The 16,421-nt window shown below is 37.3% G+C and overlaps 1 protein-coding gene across 1 annotated transcript in view; it reads right to left on the bottom strand.

The window, feature by feature from the left end:
- CNTNAP2 (contactin associated protein 2) overlaps nucleotides 1-9,330 on the bottom strand; it is an 830,415-nt gene extending 821,085 nt beyond the window's left edge. The window contains exon 1 of the mRNA XM_071736230.1: nucleotides 8,750-9,330. Coding sequence (XP_071592331.1) covers nucleotides 8,750-8,846 — 97 coding nt within the window. The 5' untranslated portion in view covers nucleotides 8,847-9,330. The remainder of the gene's footprint in view (nucleotides 1-8,749) is intronic.
- Between the last annotated feature and the right edge of the window lie 7,091 nt (nucleotides 9,331-16,421).

Genomic DNA, 16,421 nt, shown 5'->3' with positions numbered 1-16,421 from the left:
ACCAGGAATGGGGCATAGCTGGACTTAGTACTCGCTAACCAAGAAAACCTACTCTGTGATATCTCAGTGACAGACTTGACAGCAGTGACCTCAATATTGTGGAGTTTGGGATACTGCTGAGCACAATGAAGGTTAATTCAAGAACAAAGGTTTTAGATTTTAGAAGAGCAAACTTCAGCTTTCTCAGGGCTCAGTTGGAAGGGATTCCATGGGAAGCTTCCATGGAAGGTAAAGGAGCTAGTGAGTGCTGGGAGGTTTTCAATAACACTCTCCTAGTTGACCAAAATGAGTTCATTCACTCTAAAGGCAAGGGAAGTAGGCAGAGCAAGCAACACCTCTGGTTTAACTGTTAGCTTCTGGTTCTGCTGAGAACCAGAAGAGAAATGTACCAGAGGTTGAAAGTGGAACATTATTGGTTGAAAATTACAAGGGCATTACCAGGGTGTGCAGAGAATCAGTTAGAAAAGCAAAAACAACTTGGACTAAATTTGTCCAGAGATGTCAAAATATATCACATAAATCAGAAACAGATGAATAATATTGTCCCACTATTAAATAGCAGAGGTGAACTAGTCAATGATGCTGAAAAGGCAGAGGTTCTCAACACCTTTTTCACCTCTGTCTTTACCAGTGCTGTTAAGTCCTGGCCCATAGGAACAAAAGTTCAAGCTGAAGCAGGCACCAACCCTCTGTCCATGAAGTAAAAGTTGGTTTATCAACTATTACAGGAGCCTGACCCTTATAGATTGATGGGTCCACATGCCACCTACCCTCAGGTGTTGAGGGAGCTGGCTGATATCACTGAAAAGCCACTCTCCATAATCTCTGAGAAGTTGTGGAGATTGGGTGACATCCTTGAAAACCGGAGGAAGGCTGACATCACCCCCATATTTAAGCAGGGCTCTAAGGAGGACCCAGAAAATTGTGGACTTGTTAGCCTCACTTCAGTCTCTGCAAAAGTCATGGAGAGAATCCTCCTGGGGACTATCACAAGTCAATTGAAATGTGATCAGGAAAAGCCAGCATGGACTTATCATGGACAAAATGTGCCTAACAAACCTTACTGCCTTCTATGACAAAGTAACCCACTCAATTGATGCATGGAGAGTGGTGGACATTGTCTACCTGGACTTTTCCAAGGCTCTTGATATGGTACCCCACAGCTTCCTCCTGAAGAAAATAGCCTGGACAAGTGGTCTGTGCAGTGCGTGGGCAACTGGATGACAGACCACTCTCAGAGGGTTCATCTTCCAACTGGCAATGGGTCACAAGTGGAGCCCCCAGGGATCAATATGCAGCCTGATGAAAGATGTTTAACATCTTCATAAGCGACCTGGATGATGGGATCAAGAGCACCCTGATGAAGTTTCCTGATGAAACCAAGATGAATGGAGAGGTTGACAACCCAGAACAGAGACACACCCTCTGGGATGACTTAGACTGAAGAACTGGGTTAACAGGAACTTTATGAAGTTTAGTGTAGAGAAATGCATGATCTTGCACCTGGGAACACAGAACCCAAAAGTGCAGCTAAGACTGGGATCCACTTGGCTAGAGAGCAGTCTTGTAGAAAGGGACCTGGGGGTCTTGGTGGGCAACAGCCAGATAAATACTTGTGTGTTTATCTGCACATCAACATGAGTGAACAGTATGCTGCAGCAGCAAAGAAAGCCAACAGGATGCTGAGCTGCATCAACAAGGGAATCACCGTAAGAGACAAAGTCAGCATCCCACTCTACTTGATGCTTGTCAGACCACACCTGTGTTCAGTTTTGGTTTCCCTGCTAGAAATGGTCCAGAGAAGAGCCATAAGGATGATCAGAGGAATGGAGAATCTGCCATATGGAGAGAGGCTGAGAAAACAGATCTGTTTAGCCTTGAGTAGAGAAGGTTTAGGGGAGACCTTATTACAATGTTTCAGTACTTAAAAGGAGGTTAAGAGAAGATGGAGACTCACTATTTGCAAGGAATCACATGGATAAGATGAGGGGCAATGGGCACAAGCTGCTCTTGGGGAGATTCAATTTGAACACAAGCAGAAAATTTTTCACTATGAAGACAGGCATTGGAATGGTCTCCCAGGGGAAATGGTAGACTCCAGCACTTTGGAAAGTGTTAAGTCTGAGCTCGGTGGGGTGCTGAGACATATCATATAAACAATAATATTAGAAGGGTTGAACCAGATGATCCTTGAGGTCCCTTCCAAACTGACATTCTACGATTCTATGATACTTATTACATAAATGTAACTGGCAGTAAAATCACATTCTAATTTAACCGCATTTCAAACTGTGTTTCAAGAACTTTATACCAGTGACATTTAAACTCAGTATATAAGACATCAAAACCTAAAATATATTGCAATCCACTTGCCTGCTGTGTTGCATCCAAATGCATTTGGCCCATATGCTTTTAAGCTTCATTTTCTTATGGCAGTATTCTTTCATTACTTCTCCAGCAAAATTTCCATCACAGACTTTCTGCAACCCCTTATGGAAATGGACCCTTGCAGTCACCTTAGCTCATCTACTGATCTGCTTCTGTATTCTTTCCCTCTAAATTCCAGGTTTTTGTTGGCTTAATCATAAATGTGTAAGTATTCAACATGACTGAGCAATCAGAGACACAGCCAAGGATTTTTCTCAATTTAGGCGATAAAATACAGACAGTGGCAGTGACAGTGATGCCTCTAGATTTGGTGCAAAAAATCCTTAAAGGCAAATAATTCCTCCACACTCAAAACCAGAGATTGTAGAGAGAAGTGTAGCATATGCATGGCTGACTTTCCTGAGCAAAGTTTACAAAATATTAAATTATTTGGCAGTTTACAAAATCAAACAGAGTGGTTTTGTTATTTTTAGACAGATTTCTAAACAGGCCATTAAATTTCTATAAGAAAATGTTGCTTTCCCTTTGAACTGGGACTTCAGATAGTCTAAAGTAACAAATAATAAACAATCATTCTAAAATACCATGTTTGTGGAACGGAAGATCCTTTCGAATGCTCCCTGGCTACCAGAAAGTATTTTTTAGATGCTGATTTTATCTGCACATTTGAAAACATAACCCGACCTAAGCTTTTATTGATACAAATGCAAAACCAGCAACAAAATTCCTAGATATGTTGAGTGGATCTTAGTAAATGATTTATTAAAAAAAATTTCTGTAGTGTGTACACAGCTGAAAATAAAGTATTTGATAAATATTTTAAATATTGCTATTTTAAATATTCATAAATATTAATGTCAACTTATGAACTGTAAGTGTAAATAAATATTTCAGTCCTTCAGTGGTCTTAGCATAACCACTTAGATTAAATGTCTGTAAGAACCACCCCTATAGGAGATTTTAAAGATGTGCCTGACTTCTTTGTAAATATCAACATCAGTCTTGGGAATGCTGTTATATCTACGATATCTGTGAGAGGTGTCCCTGCCCATGGCAGGGTAGTTGAAACTAGGAGATCTTAAAGATCCCTTTCAACCCTGAAAATTCTATGATCTTCAAAGATTTTGAGCAAATGGCTCAAAAGACCTGACTACTGATTACCACAATTTCCTAAACCTCCAAATTTAAAGATTTAACTTGTTCTGAAATTAGCTGGTGGACTCAGATTATCTGCCTATGTAATGCCAATAAAATAGCTGAAGAAGTTCAGTAATACAGATAACATCAATGTTAGTTCAAAGGCTAAAGTTTGAAGAACATTTTACTCATTTCTAGTAATTCATACTAATGGACTGAAACAGGAACTACTTAGTGACAAAATTTGTAACCATCCAGTTCTTAAAACCAACTTCTGCATCTTTCAGTGGGAGAAGATTCAAGCTACCACACTGCACTCTCTATCCCATAAGTCTTTCCGATCTTTCAGAGAAGGATCCCACGTTCATGTGGATTTTGAAAATCATGCCCTCATCAAATTATTTCTTTTTAGACACTGCTATAAGTTAAAATACATTCTTTAAAATTTTGAAATTTAAAAGTCACTCAGAGTTTCATCTGATGAAAACAACGGCTTTTCTATCTTTTTCTGTCTGAAGTGACTGAAACACATTTGCTGCAAGTCCATGTACTTTTGTAACACCAAGCATGGTTGATAGTTAGGAAATACAGGCACAGGAGATGGCATACCCAAAGAATTAATTAGCTATGTTTCACCTAAGACTCAAACTGTAAAGAGGTAGATCAGCTTCTGTATATGTAGAAGAAAAAGTAGACAGTGCCAGTAGTTTGTGCATAGTATTGTCCCAAGCATTAACACTATTTACAAAGTCTTAAATATTGCTATAATTACTAGCCATCTGATGCTTTTAAATTCATTAAATTCATTGCGGACTGGACCACTTACCAAAGAACTCTTCGTGTCTTATTCCATACTATTACATTGAAACCACAAACAAAGCAAAAGGAACCCAAGCAAAACCCAGTTTTAAAAACATTATTTCAGTAACATTTGGAATTGATTCAGTGCCCACTGACCACATCAGTCAGACCTTCTGTACACAGCTGAATGTCTGCAGTCAGGCTGCATGCAATGTTGGATACAGAGAAATTAAGGACACTTTGAAACTTCGGCTTTTCAGCATTGATGCAGGCTTCAGATGCTGTCACCAATTTGGAAATGGCAGCAGACTACTTATTACTATTTCCTTCACATGAAAGGTAATGCATTGTTCTCAGAAAAGCATATTAATTTAAGAAGTCACCTTGAGTAATTCAGTCTGATGTTTCCAAATAATAAACAACTAATAAGTTGTTCTTTGCCTATTGAATGTTAATTTTATTATATAGTGAATTATAGCACCTTAAGTATAGTACTATATCAGGATGGTTCTAAATTTTGGTCTATCTTATAGACAAAGTATTCTAAAAGAAGGAAAAAAAAAAAAGAAAGCATATGTTTAATGCTATCTTATGAACTCAGAGGAAACTTAGGCCCTCAGTTGAAAAGTTTAGTATAGCTGGGTTTTGACACACAGGGATAATAAAAATTATTAAATGTTAAACCTTCGCCAAAATCTATTTGAAACTAAATTCTGTGAGATTTCTGAGTTTACATCAGACAAAAGGACCTAAACTAAGAATGTGAATCAGATAGAAACAAAATTGGGATTGACCAGCTTTCACAAAAATGTCTGCAAAAATATCTGGAAGAGAACTGTTTCTGAATGTGAGTCTGATACAATATATGACATTCCCACATACTCAACATTCAAGCACCAAGAAGTAACAAGATATATTGCCTAATTCTTTATAGTCCAGAACTCTTGAAAAGAAGTCTCATGTACAATCCCTTGCTCTTCCAGAAAGGGCATTACACTTTATTTTTTTCATTTATCCAAGCTGTTAAGGAAAGTCTGTGTACCATGTAGTCAAAGTTAAAAGATGCATTTTTGCTCATATACAAATCTTAATGATTCACTACACCTGCTTCTCATTTGATTTTCATATTGGTTATTGTAAGTGGGGGTTAAACTAAAACTTCAGCAGTGGCATGGGACCTACTGCAAAAACATGAAAAGTATCATAAATAAAAAATTTTAATAGTTCTTTAATGGTCAGGTTTGCATTGCATACAAACTGACACAATTAAAAATAAAAACTAGTTGTGAAAGGCAATTATGTTTTAAGTGAGTTGTTTTCATAGAGAAGCAGATGAACCTATGATTGATTTCTTTAATATTCTTGTTAAGAAGAAAAGATCACTGCTTTGTGTGGGTTTTTGTAAGAACAAAAGTGAGAGTTAGTTTACCCATAGTCATATTCTTATCATTCCATCTTTAAGCCATGTAAAACACTATAAAGCACTAAATTTGTATTTTCCATTTTACTTTTTATCTTGTGATGACCTCTCCTGGCTGAGCTGTTCATTAGCCTTCATTCCAGAAGTTGGGAGAGTTTTGATCTCTCTATACTTATTTAAAAAAAAAAAAAGAATGCAGGAATATGAATAATATATTGCCAAAGTATGAAAAACATTACTATGAATAAAATCTAGAGTAAAATTAAATTAGTGTGTGGGATAGTTTATATGGTGTATGTTTATTGTACTACAAGATGGGCTTTCAACACCCACTTCATCTTGAGAAAAAAATAATGAGATTCAAAGCTTTCCACATGATCACTTCAGTATTACTGAAAGACATCATTTTAATGACAGAGATAGATTCATTGACTTTGCAAAGTAAACAAATATTTGAGATACAATATATCCACATAAGTGGTACCCAATGCTATTCTTTCCAAAAACTGTCTTTTTCTATGTCAGCACAAGCAGACTGACAGAAAATACTGCATAGAAAGTTGATAAATAGGGATTTATAATTCACTATATACAATGAATCTTGCTTACTTCCCAAAAAAATATAGTAAAGAAGAAATTAGATCTTGTAAATTATTGCAAAGTCAAAACATAAAGTTGCAAAGGAGGAGAAAATAAAAATAATGTTGGAAATCAGTTTAACATCAAAGTTTCATTTCATACAATCTTAATTATTTCAGAAGCATTCACAATATGATGTTTGATTCAACTGGTTAAAAAAACCCAACACAACCAAAAAAACCTAAGTCCATTCTCTTGTCAAAGGACAATGAAATTCCTCAATGTCATTCACAATCAGTTGCATACAAAGTGAAAAACAATCCCAGAAAATACAAGAGTGACAAGTTTGTATACCAAAGTATGCAACAGCAGAATGAGTTAAGTGGTGCGCCAAAACAGTGTGACACAGCACTTGAGTTCCTACTGCGGTAGCACTTCCCAAGCACCCGTTCATCTTTACAAGAATTTTTAGCATGTACTGCAATGTGGGCACTCCTTTTGTAATTTTAAGGCCGACCGTTTCTGTTTCCAGTAAACAAATCTCACTCAATTTCACTTTCAGAAGTGAGTCAGAGATGAAATACGGAAGGACTGTAGTGTGTAAGCTCTTGTAAGGTGAATTAATATAAATAAATCTTTGAACATCTTAAAAAAAATCAAGATGGGGATGTATATGAGTAAATTGTAATCAAGATTATATATTGCCTTTATAAATGGAATTTCTGGTTACAGTGATGTTACTACAAGCATTAACTTCTCAACTAACTTATTTCAAAAGTTAGATTTGCTTGTTGGGTAATCATATAGCCCACTTTATTTAATTTTCAAGTTAAACTACAGCCATTAGTTATTGAATGACAAAATAAAGCTCAGAAATCCTATTACAGAAAGGCAGTATAGGGAATTTAATTTTCCAATAACAGATTTCTGACGACCTAAATAATGTATCTTCCCCCCCCCCCTCTCCTCCCCCCCCCCCTGTATATTCCTGGTATGTAGATCCTGAGAGATGATCATGAAGAAATAATAATCAGAAGAAAAATTAGATAGACAGTCAAAACTAGACAGCAAACCTCAGGATCAATATTTCTCCTAAATCAAAGGTAGAAAAGGAGCATTCTAAACAACCTCTGAACCGTAGATATTATTGAGATACTGCTGCACATTTTCTATTGACACACAAATAAATTTCTAAGTGTAAGCAAATCCTGGAACACAATATTATTTTATTTTTCAATAGGTATCAGATGATAATAGGTAGAAACCCACTGAGAAAGTATAGCAAGACTCCAGTTCCCTAATCATTGTAGTGTTCATTCCTGACCCCAAGGAAACAAATAAATAAAAACAGTGATCCACATAGATTTTATATTCTAAAAATATTCCCTGCTTGGTCAGTAGAATCAGCCCCCATTCACATATACACAATCTCAACACATCTATTTGTAAAATCTCAGGACATTTCTTTCCTCTATAAACAGCAGAGGAAGTCAGTCGTAGTGTCTATTTTTGAAAATTCTATAAAAATGCATTGCTTTATTTTAGTACACATTTAAAAAATACTTTGCAAATAGCAAATGTATTACATGATCTGAAAAGAAACATCCAAATACTCAACACTGACATCCACCTGCAAATATTTTCTGGAAACTACAGCTCAATGCAACATTAAAGATTTGCTCTAACACCCATTGAAATCATTGAGTACACTGTCATTTTTACAGATAGCTGAACTGGGTCCTGTGTAGGTGCTCTGCACTCCTCTGGTCTGAAGTTCAGCATTTCAGCAGATGGTTGATCATTTACCTAATACTGTTGCCATCCAAAGGGGGTAAATTTTGGCCTTCTCTAAAACACCTTTTCTCATTTTATGATGGGAAGCAAGACTTCCTCAAGAAAAGCTGTCCTGGCTCAGTTCCCTCTCATCAACTCACCATCACCCTCTTCAAATGAGATAAATTTTTTTCTTACTGCTCCTTTGTAAAAGATTAGTTCTATTAACTGCTCAAATCTTCTCTTTTCCCACACACGACTATGGAGAAGAAATACTTCCAGCTCCAAATTGCATACCTTCTGAGGAAGGTGGAAAAAAACACAAAACAAACCAACCAAACAAGCAAAAAACCACCCACAAACTTTGAACAGCTTCTACCTGATTCCTTTCCCTCTCTGACTCCATTCCAGAACCAAGACTATATCACAGAGCACGTCTTTCAACTTTCCACACCAGCTAACCATTGAAATCATCTACACTAAGGAAGATCTGATAGGGAACACTGTGAACAGTATCAAATCTCATTGCAAACATACATGTAAAAACACACAGAAAATCAAACACAAGAATGACCAGCAGAGTTGTAGGAATTTCCCTCTGGCTTATTGCTGAGCTGAAATTGTGCATGATTCTTTAAAAAGGGTACTTACGAAATGCAGGCAGAGTGGTCCTGGCTCTGCAGCTAATGCTGCTGAAAATCCAAAGGAAGAGAGCTGCCCTGCAGCCAGCTCGGGTAACCACAACCATCCTTCACTTCCTGGCTCCCTGTACGCCGAATGCCAGCCGCAGAAGACCTGCTTTTCTCCACTTTGGCCCCTTCTCTCTTTTTCTCAGAGGAGGTGGCGAGGAGGTAAAGGGGGCAGGGCTTTACCTTGGGGTAGAACCCAACCCCCCTCTTCGTCTGCTATCTCTGGGTTTGCAGCAGCAGGATAAGTCCCGGTACTTTTCCTTATTTTTCTGTTTGTGGTGTGCCTGTGCCTCCTTCTCAGAGGAAGGTGGGACCAAAAAAAAAAAAAAACAATAATAAAAGCCACGAAGTCTCAAATAAGAAGACTGTAGAAAAGAAAAAGATAAATTAAAAAGGCAATCTCCAAAGAGACATGGGGGAAGGCAGGAAAAGGGAGATGGAGAAGAAAGACGGAAAAAGCCGTTGTTGCTGCTAATGCTGTTGATGCCACCACTGCAGCTGAACACTTCTTCCTGCACAGAGCAGCACTGCTGAGAGAAGCTTGCAATAACCTTATATATATAAACAGTGTACACGCACAGGCAGCCGGGGAGCCAAACACACCACACTCACACAGAAGAAGGGAGAGGGGAGTGGGAGGGAGAGACACTTCCGCAGCAAAGAAGAAGGCTCAGAGCCTCTCTTCTCGTTTATTCATCATCTTCCAGCAGGAGGAAACGCTGCCACCACCAGCAGCAACCCTCTCTCCTCACCCCCACCCTCCTTCCCGCCTCCTTGGAAAAAAAAAAAAAAAAAAAAAAAAGGAAATAAAAAAAAACAGAATGGAAAATCCTCTCCCTAGCGCTCCCCTCCTCTTCCCTCAGCTTCCTCCAGCTCCTCCCTCTTCCTCTGCGCCCGTCCGGCTTGTCCTCCCTTGCCTGGTTCAGAGGCAGAGCCGGGGGAACCGCAGTGGGGATGGGGTCTGGCAGCCGGGAGACATCGAAAGGGATGGGGGCCTGCGGCCGGGCAAGGTGGCGGGGCTGTGGGCCGGGGCCGGGACGTGGGCCGGGCAGGGCCGAGGCCGAGCCCTGGGGAGGCGGTGCCGCTGCCGCTGTCCGCGGTGCTGACGCTGCGCGGAGCCTCGTTGCCGCGCAGCGCCCGCGCCCTGCACGCCCCCGGGGCGCCTCTGCAGCCTTTGCCGCTGGCTCTTGCCCTCCCTGCCTGTCGCTCCGCCTCAGTACGGGATGGCAGCGTTTCCCCAAGCTCCAGCCTGCCGGGATCCGAGCCAGGCAGCCAGCAGGAAAGTCCTCCAAGCAGTCCTAGTTCTGAGGCGGGATGAGCACCATGCTGCCTGCAGAGAGCTGGGGCTACAGGAGCCTCTAATGCATATGTTTGCATTCGGTAACTAATTCTCACTCCAAGAGCGAGCCTAGAAGAAAGCTGCATTTAAGCATCATTACTGTTTTTATCTACAAGAGATGACTGAGACAACCTGGCAATATCCTAGCCTAACAGTTCAGGGATTTCAAGAGTCTGACTGCTCTTTTCCATCCCTCTCCATCCCTCCTGCTGTTGCCCTTAAACAGAATGAACCAAAAGTTATTGCTCACCAGATATGGTAGAATAATAAAGGTGAGATTTATTTATGGCTTATTCTACAGCCAGTGAGGCAAAGAAAAATGAAAACAATTATTTCTCAGGTGTTACAAAGAGAAGGCTGAGAAAAGGAAGAAAAAAAGGAGGCATAAATTGTTTTCAGTGACTAATAAACATGCTGTTAACAGGTATCTGCTGTTATTCAGCGAGTATGATGAAGTGGTTAAGACTGCATGTAAGATGAGATTTTCAGAAAGGCCTTGGGATATTAGGATACTCCATCCTATTGCCTTTCAGAGGGAGTACAGTGCTTATCTTTTAGGTCACTTTGAAAACTCATCCATACATAATATGTGATGTCCCAGAAGAGCTGTGGCCTAGAGATTTGAGCACAGCATAGGACAAATCTGAAGTGGCAGCCCTGGGAAAAACTGTTTCTGTAATCTTATTCAACTGCCATCATTATTCCTCCTTGAACATTTACCTCCACCCCTCGCCTAATCCATATCAAGTATTAATGCATTCATATTTTAAATACTTTCATAGAAGTAATGCCAATATGTTTGTGGTAAGTGTGGAACGAAGAAGTGCACTATGAATGCTAAGTGTTACTATACTTATCTCTGTTTTCTAAAGAGTAAATATTTCCACAGTACTTTGTTACCTCTTCTCTCCACCATTGTGAGCCCCCTGCTATACCCTCCCCATTCCTTATACCCATAGACACTTTTTGATGTTCAGTAATAATTAGGATTTGTGAGTTTTGGGAATTAACTAGGAACCAAATATTAATTACTGCCATTAAACTAGTCCAAAATTACCACTTTCCATACCTTCTTTCTTGTTAGCATCTTCTATTTTCTTCTTAGTCTATAGCCCACAGTTTTGCAAATTTGTAAAAACTCATTTTCTGTTCTTTAGCTACAGCAGAAGCACTAGTGATGGTATACTATCAGAAACTGACTCCATACATTTACAGAATAAAGACAGCCTTTCAAAAACTGTCACTTTGATTCTGAGATCCTGCACCCCTTCAAGTATAAATTGATCTTTGTTATTCAGCTGAGCAACTAGTAAACAGCTTCTCTGAATAAGCATTCAAAAGCTCAGCAGACCATTTTGCAGACTAAATTTCTGCTTTTTAAGGTCCTTCCAACAAGCATGGTGAAAGCAATAAACCTGCATATAACCCATTTCTACTTTTATATTTATATACTTGTATATTGCCCATTTTTTGTAGACCTCCACAGAACATAAATCTGACTTGAGCTGTTCAAACACCACACTTTTTTAACATATGCTAATTGGATGTTTAAAAAAATGCTGAAATTTCTCACAAGTAGACATGCATTTAAAAAACAAAAGATGAGGTAAGTCATTCAAAATAGGAAGAATCAGAAAGTTGATTGATTGATTAATATCTTAATAACAGTGATAGTAGAAAGCTTCCTTGTGGTTTTAGATGGAGGAAATGGCACAAATTATTGCATTTTTCTCCACCTCAGACTAGGAAAAGGCTCCTTAAAAACTACACAAAATATTTAAACTGTGTAGCACCAGCAATGAGTTGTGCAAAGGTAATGAAATTATTTTTAATACAACCACAACTGGGGCCTGAAAAATCATTAACTTTGACTGATTCTGTCACACGAAAATCATTAAAATATCTTCAGATGTTTTTTAGTTCCATAAAAAAATCTAACCATCAAATACAAATATTCTTACGATTAATTTTTTCTTTGTGTTTTGTTTTGTTTTGTTTTGTCCTGAAGGATGCATTGAAGTATTAGTTCTCATGATTCAATGAATTGAAAATTAATATATTAACCTTTGAAATGAAAACATGGTTAAACTGTGTTAAGGCATAATATGAACTTATAAGATACCTCTCCTTTGTACTCTTCCTTCTAACTTTTCCTTTCCAGACCATAAATCTGAGCATGTTTCTAAGCAAGCTGTGAGACACTTCTGCAGTCTGAGCAGGGCAACTGCAAACATTAGTACCTCCATCCTGCAACCAGCAAGTACCTGCAACTTGGGTCCACAGGGACCTGTACTCCATACACGGTGGGTTAGAATAGTGTGGAAACAGACACACCAGCCAAGATGGGCAGGAGGTTCTTGCAGCAAAGCTGCTCCCATAAGAAAACTAATCCTTGCTCATTTTTCAAATCAACATTCCCAGAGCCTTAAATTTGTGGTGATATCTCAGTCTACTGCTGAAACCTCTTTGGCAATTAGGAAGACCCTGAAGTGTTAAAAGACTGTAGTTATTACAGCTGTACACAAATTTTATTGAGCTTAATAGAAATTATACACACATATTGATGTGTGACGATAGATCATTCTGAATTTACTATGGCTGTCAAGCATTGTCTGCCAAAAGGAATTCATGCTGGACAGAGCATAGGAAAGATAGAAGCAATTAATTTCAAACCAGAGTTTATGATTGTATGTATATAATTAAATGCCATATAATGGACAGCTCTATTACTTGTCTTGTGTTCATTCAAAACAACATGGGGTTTTCTACTGGCACCATTTATAAACATCCGTCTTCCTTTGAATGACAGAAGCCACGTGAAAATTATGATCATCTGCCTGTGAGAAGCTGTAAAGACTTGAAGAAATTATTTATTTTCTAGAAATATAAGGAAAGTATGTAATTTCTTACCCTCCTAATGTAGCTAAAAAGAAGCTAAAAAGAAAAGGTTCACTGGCAGAAAAAAGCCAGTATCTTCTTGCTTCACACAGGTAAAAATATAACATTATAGTTTGAAGTGAATACATTTTGGCTTGACCATATTTTTGTTATAGTTGTGCTAACACAAACAAGAAAATAAAAACCTGGAAATATGTATATAACAATCATAGCAAAATATGATTCTAGTTCTTACTTCACAGCTTCATAAAAAAGGCAATTTAAAAAACAAACAAACAAAAAAAAAAACAAAAAAAAAGGAATGTTAAACTCTTAAAATTGTCAGTGTGTCACTATTAAAAATTATGGTCCCAGACTGTCACTCATACAGGCATGAAAAGAAGTTTAAGATGCTCAGAAGTTTTTAGCTTCATGGCCCTACATCTTCTGTAGTCTAAACATGTGTTCAAGACAGCATCTACTTTTAGAAATTTCTTTTGGGATATCCTGGTCTTCGTCAAACTACAGTGCATAATGAAAAAATTTAATAATTAAAACAAATTAAAAAATTATGCCATACTATATTTGAATCTGCATTTTATAGACAAGCAAACAGAACTGAATTCGATTCTTATTTTGCATCATGACCAGAACAACCAAGCAGAGCTGGTGGTAACCTGTCAGAAATACAATTGTTTCACAGTAATCACCAGTCTTATTTTGAGCTCATTTCAAGTTTAAAGCTCCTTGAAGATACAGAAGAACCATTTGATTTACAAATATAATTTAATTGTTGCTCATCCACTTGAACAGTCCAAAATAATTCTCTCCAAGACACAGTATTCTTCTAAACATTCATATCTGTTGTCTTCTTTTGAGTTTGCCTTTGAACCTCACCTTGAGTGTGTTTTCTTCCTCCTCTCATTTAATCACCATCTGTTAATTTTTTTGTATGGTTTTAAATTGCAAAGTAGGTTTGCATTCCTACCATCTCTAAGGAACATTAATAAAATAATGAAACAACATTTGAGAATTACTGAGACAAATTATTTTAATATGGTATCTATTTTATTCTTATTTTCTTCCAAGTGGGAAATTTTATAGCATGAGTACCTATTGAGAAACCGACTGTCATGCCTTATCAGTTTGGACCTCAAAGCTAATGACAGAATTCCTCTACTTTCCCCATCTCTTCCTCCTTCCCCAGCACTTCCCCACACTTCCCCAGAAGCAAAGGTAAAAGGGGAATAAGACCAGAGATTTAAAGTTGGAAACTGAAAACAGTTGGATACAGATTTTACTAACACAAGGGAAAGGTAATAACATAAAGTAAACAAAGTAACAAAGTATACAAAAATACATAAAGTAACAAAGAATGCAAATATATGCAAATATATCTATCTATAGATATAGGTACATATAGATATATCTATATAATGTATATATAGATGTATCTATATAATGTATATAGATAGATATATATATATATATATATATACACTATAGATATATCTATATAGCGTATATATAGATATATATATACACAACCCCATAGATAGTGAGTGGTAATGGTAACAACCAGCAGCACTGCCATCAGAGAGTGGGAAGAAAAGAGGGAGGAGCTGCTGACTTTCTCATCTTTTATAGAGTACGTCAGGAAATGTGAGGGAATAGATCCCTCGCTTTGCATTCTGTCTCTGTTACAGTCTGAAAGCCCTCCTTCTTTAGTTCCTCCTGTTCAAACAATGACACTATTCACTATTTTAGGGAGCTATATGGAGCAATCTGTGGTGACTACTAATGCAATCAGCCTAACTGGAAGCTCAAGATGGATCTTATGTCAAGTGCATAAGGTCTTCTTTGCAGAAGCAGAGATCGGGGGCAGTAATAGCCATCTGAATAGTGTTAATTTGAGGTTTTGCCAAATCTATCACCTGAGAAGACTGCATTGAAAAACACCTAGATAATTTTTGAAACCTGGATTAAGTCTTTGAAAGACTGACCCCTTGATAAATCTATTTCATTCTGAAATACAGATCAGGTTTTGACTCCGTAACCTTAAAAGCTGTCTTTCTCCCAGTTTCTATATTATTTTTTTAGATCATATAGGTGCCTTCTCTCTTATATATTGCTATTTTCAATAGTAATTATGTTTTATATTGACTTTATATTTTTAAATATTATTTAGGTTTATACAATTAGATTTATACATTAAATATTTTCTATATCCTAGTCTTGTCTTGTGTGCTTTGAATGAGTAAGGTGGGATCTTAGAACTACCAAAATGAGAGGGAGTTTTTTGCTGCTGAATCAAATGGGAGTAGGATTTTATTCCTTATATTTATACATAAGTATTCCTTATATTTACATCTACAACATCTGAGAAAGTCTTGCTTATATGAAGAGACAGACACTATCTCATAAGTATAAAATAACAATAAAGTTGTTAATTATTTTCCAAGCATCTACAATAAACTTCCATTGTATTAAGTACACAACAGATTTTACTCAGAATGTATTTTAAGAATAAATTTAAATGTACATTTAAAATACTGTGCTAAAATTTTTTTTCTTAATTCAGTTTAGAAAAATTCATAGGCAATTCATGGATGCACAGGAGAAGATCTGAGTCAAAAAACTGCACAAAAAGTGAATTATAGTAATATTACAAAAAGCAATTAAGTGGGAAATATTTCTAGTCACCCTTAAATGAGAAAATAAAATAAATCTGGATTATGTCATTCTGCTGCATATGAGGGAGGAAAAAAGCATCCTTTCCTTAATGCATAGCCTGCAAGGTAAAAGCTAGAGAAGAGACTGTCAGCTCTTCTTACACTATCATTTATGTCTGGATGAGAAGACTCCATGTGACTTGAAGGCTTTTGCAAGAGAAATACATAGCAATAATTTGGTGAATACAGTGGATACTTCCAAGACAAAGTAACATTAACAAAGAATTGTTTTATTTTTAGCTATACTTTAATGCAAAAATTAGCAGCTGAAAAAATGGGAAAGAGACAGCAAAATCTGATGATTTCTTTCTTTAAACTGACAGTAATCTACTGCCCTCATCTTGGGATCTGCTTTGGTAAAGGTTCTGGAACAATTCACAACTCGTAGCTTTAAACCACTGCTTTATGCTAAATAATTTGCACTACCAAGGATATAGCTTCATTATCTACTTGATACATATTTAACAGGTTGGAAGAGGTTAGCAGAGTAATGCACTAAAGTTACTGAAGCATTTAAGCATTCTGAGTAAATATATATTTGCCTCCCTGTTACATTGTCCACATCATTCAGCTTCAATTACCACACTAATAAACCATAGTTATCTTAATCTCCTACTAAAGATAGCATATGGGTACATGACATAAAAGTACTTTAAAATGTCATTTACTCTATCTTATAGAAGTAT

The sequence above is a fragment of the Heliangelus exortis genome, chromosome 2, assembly GCF_036169615.1.
Source record: "Heliangelus exortis chromosome 2, bHelExo1.hap1, whole genome shotgun sequence".
NCBI lineage: Eukaryota > Metazoa > Chordata > Aves > Apodiformes > Trochilidae > Heliangelus > Heliangelus exortis.
The sequence above is the reverse complement of the archived record's forward strand: the minus strand, read 5'-3'. Positions and strand labels throughout refer to the sequence as shown.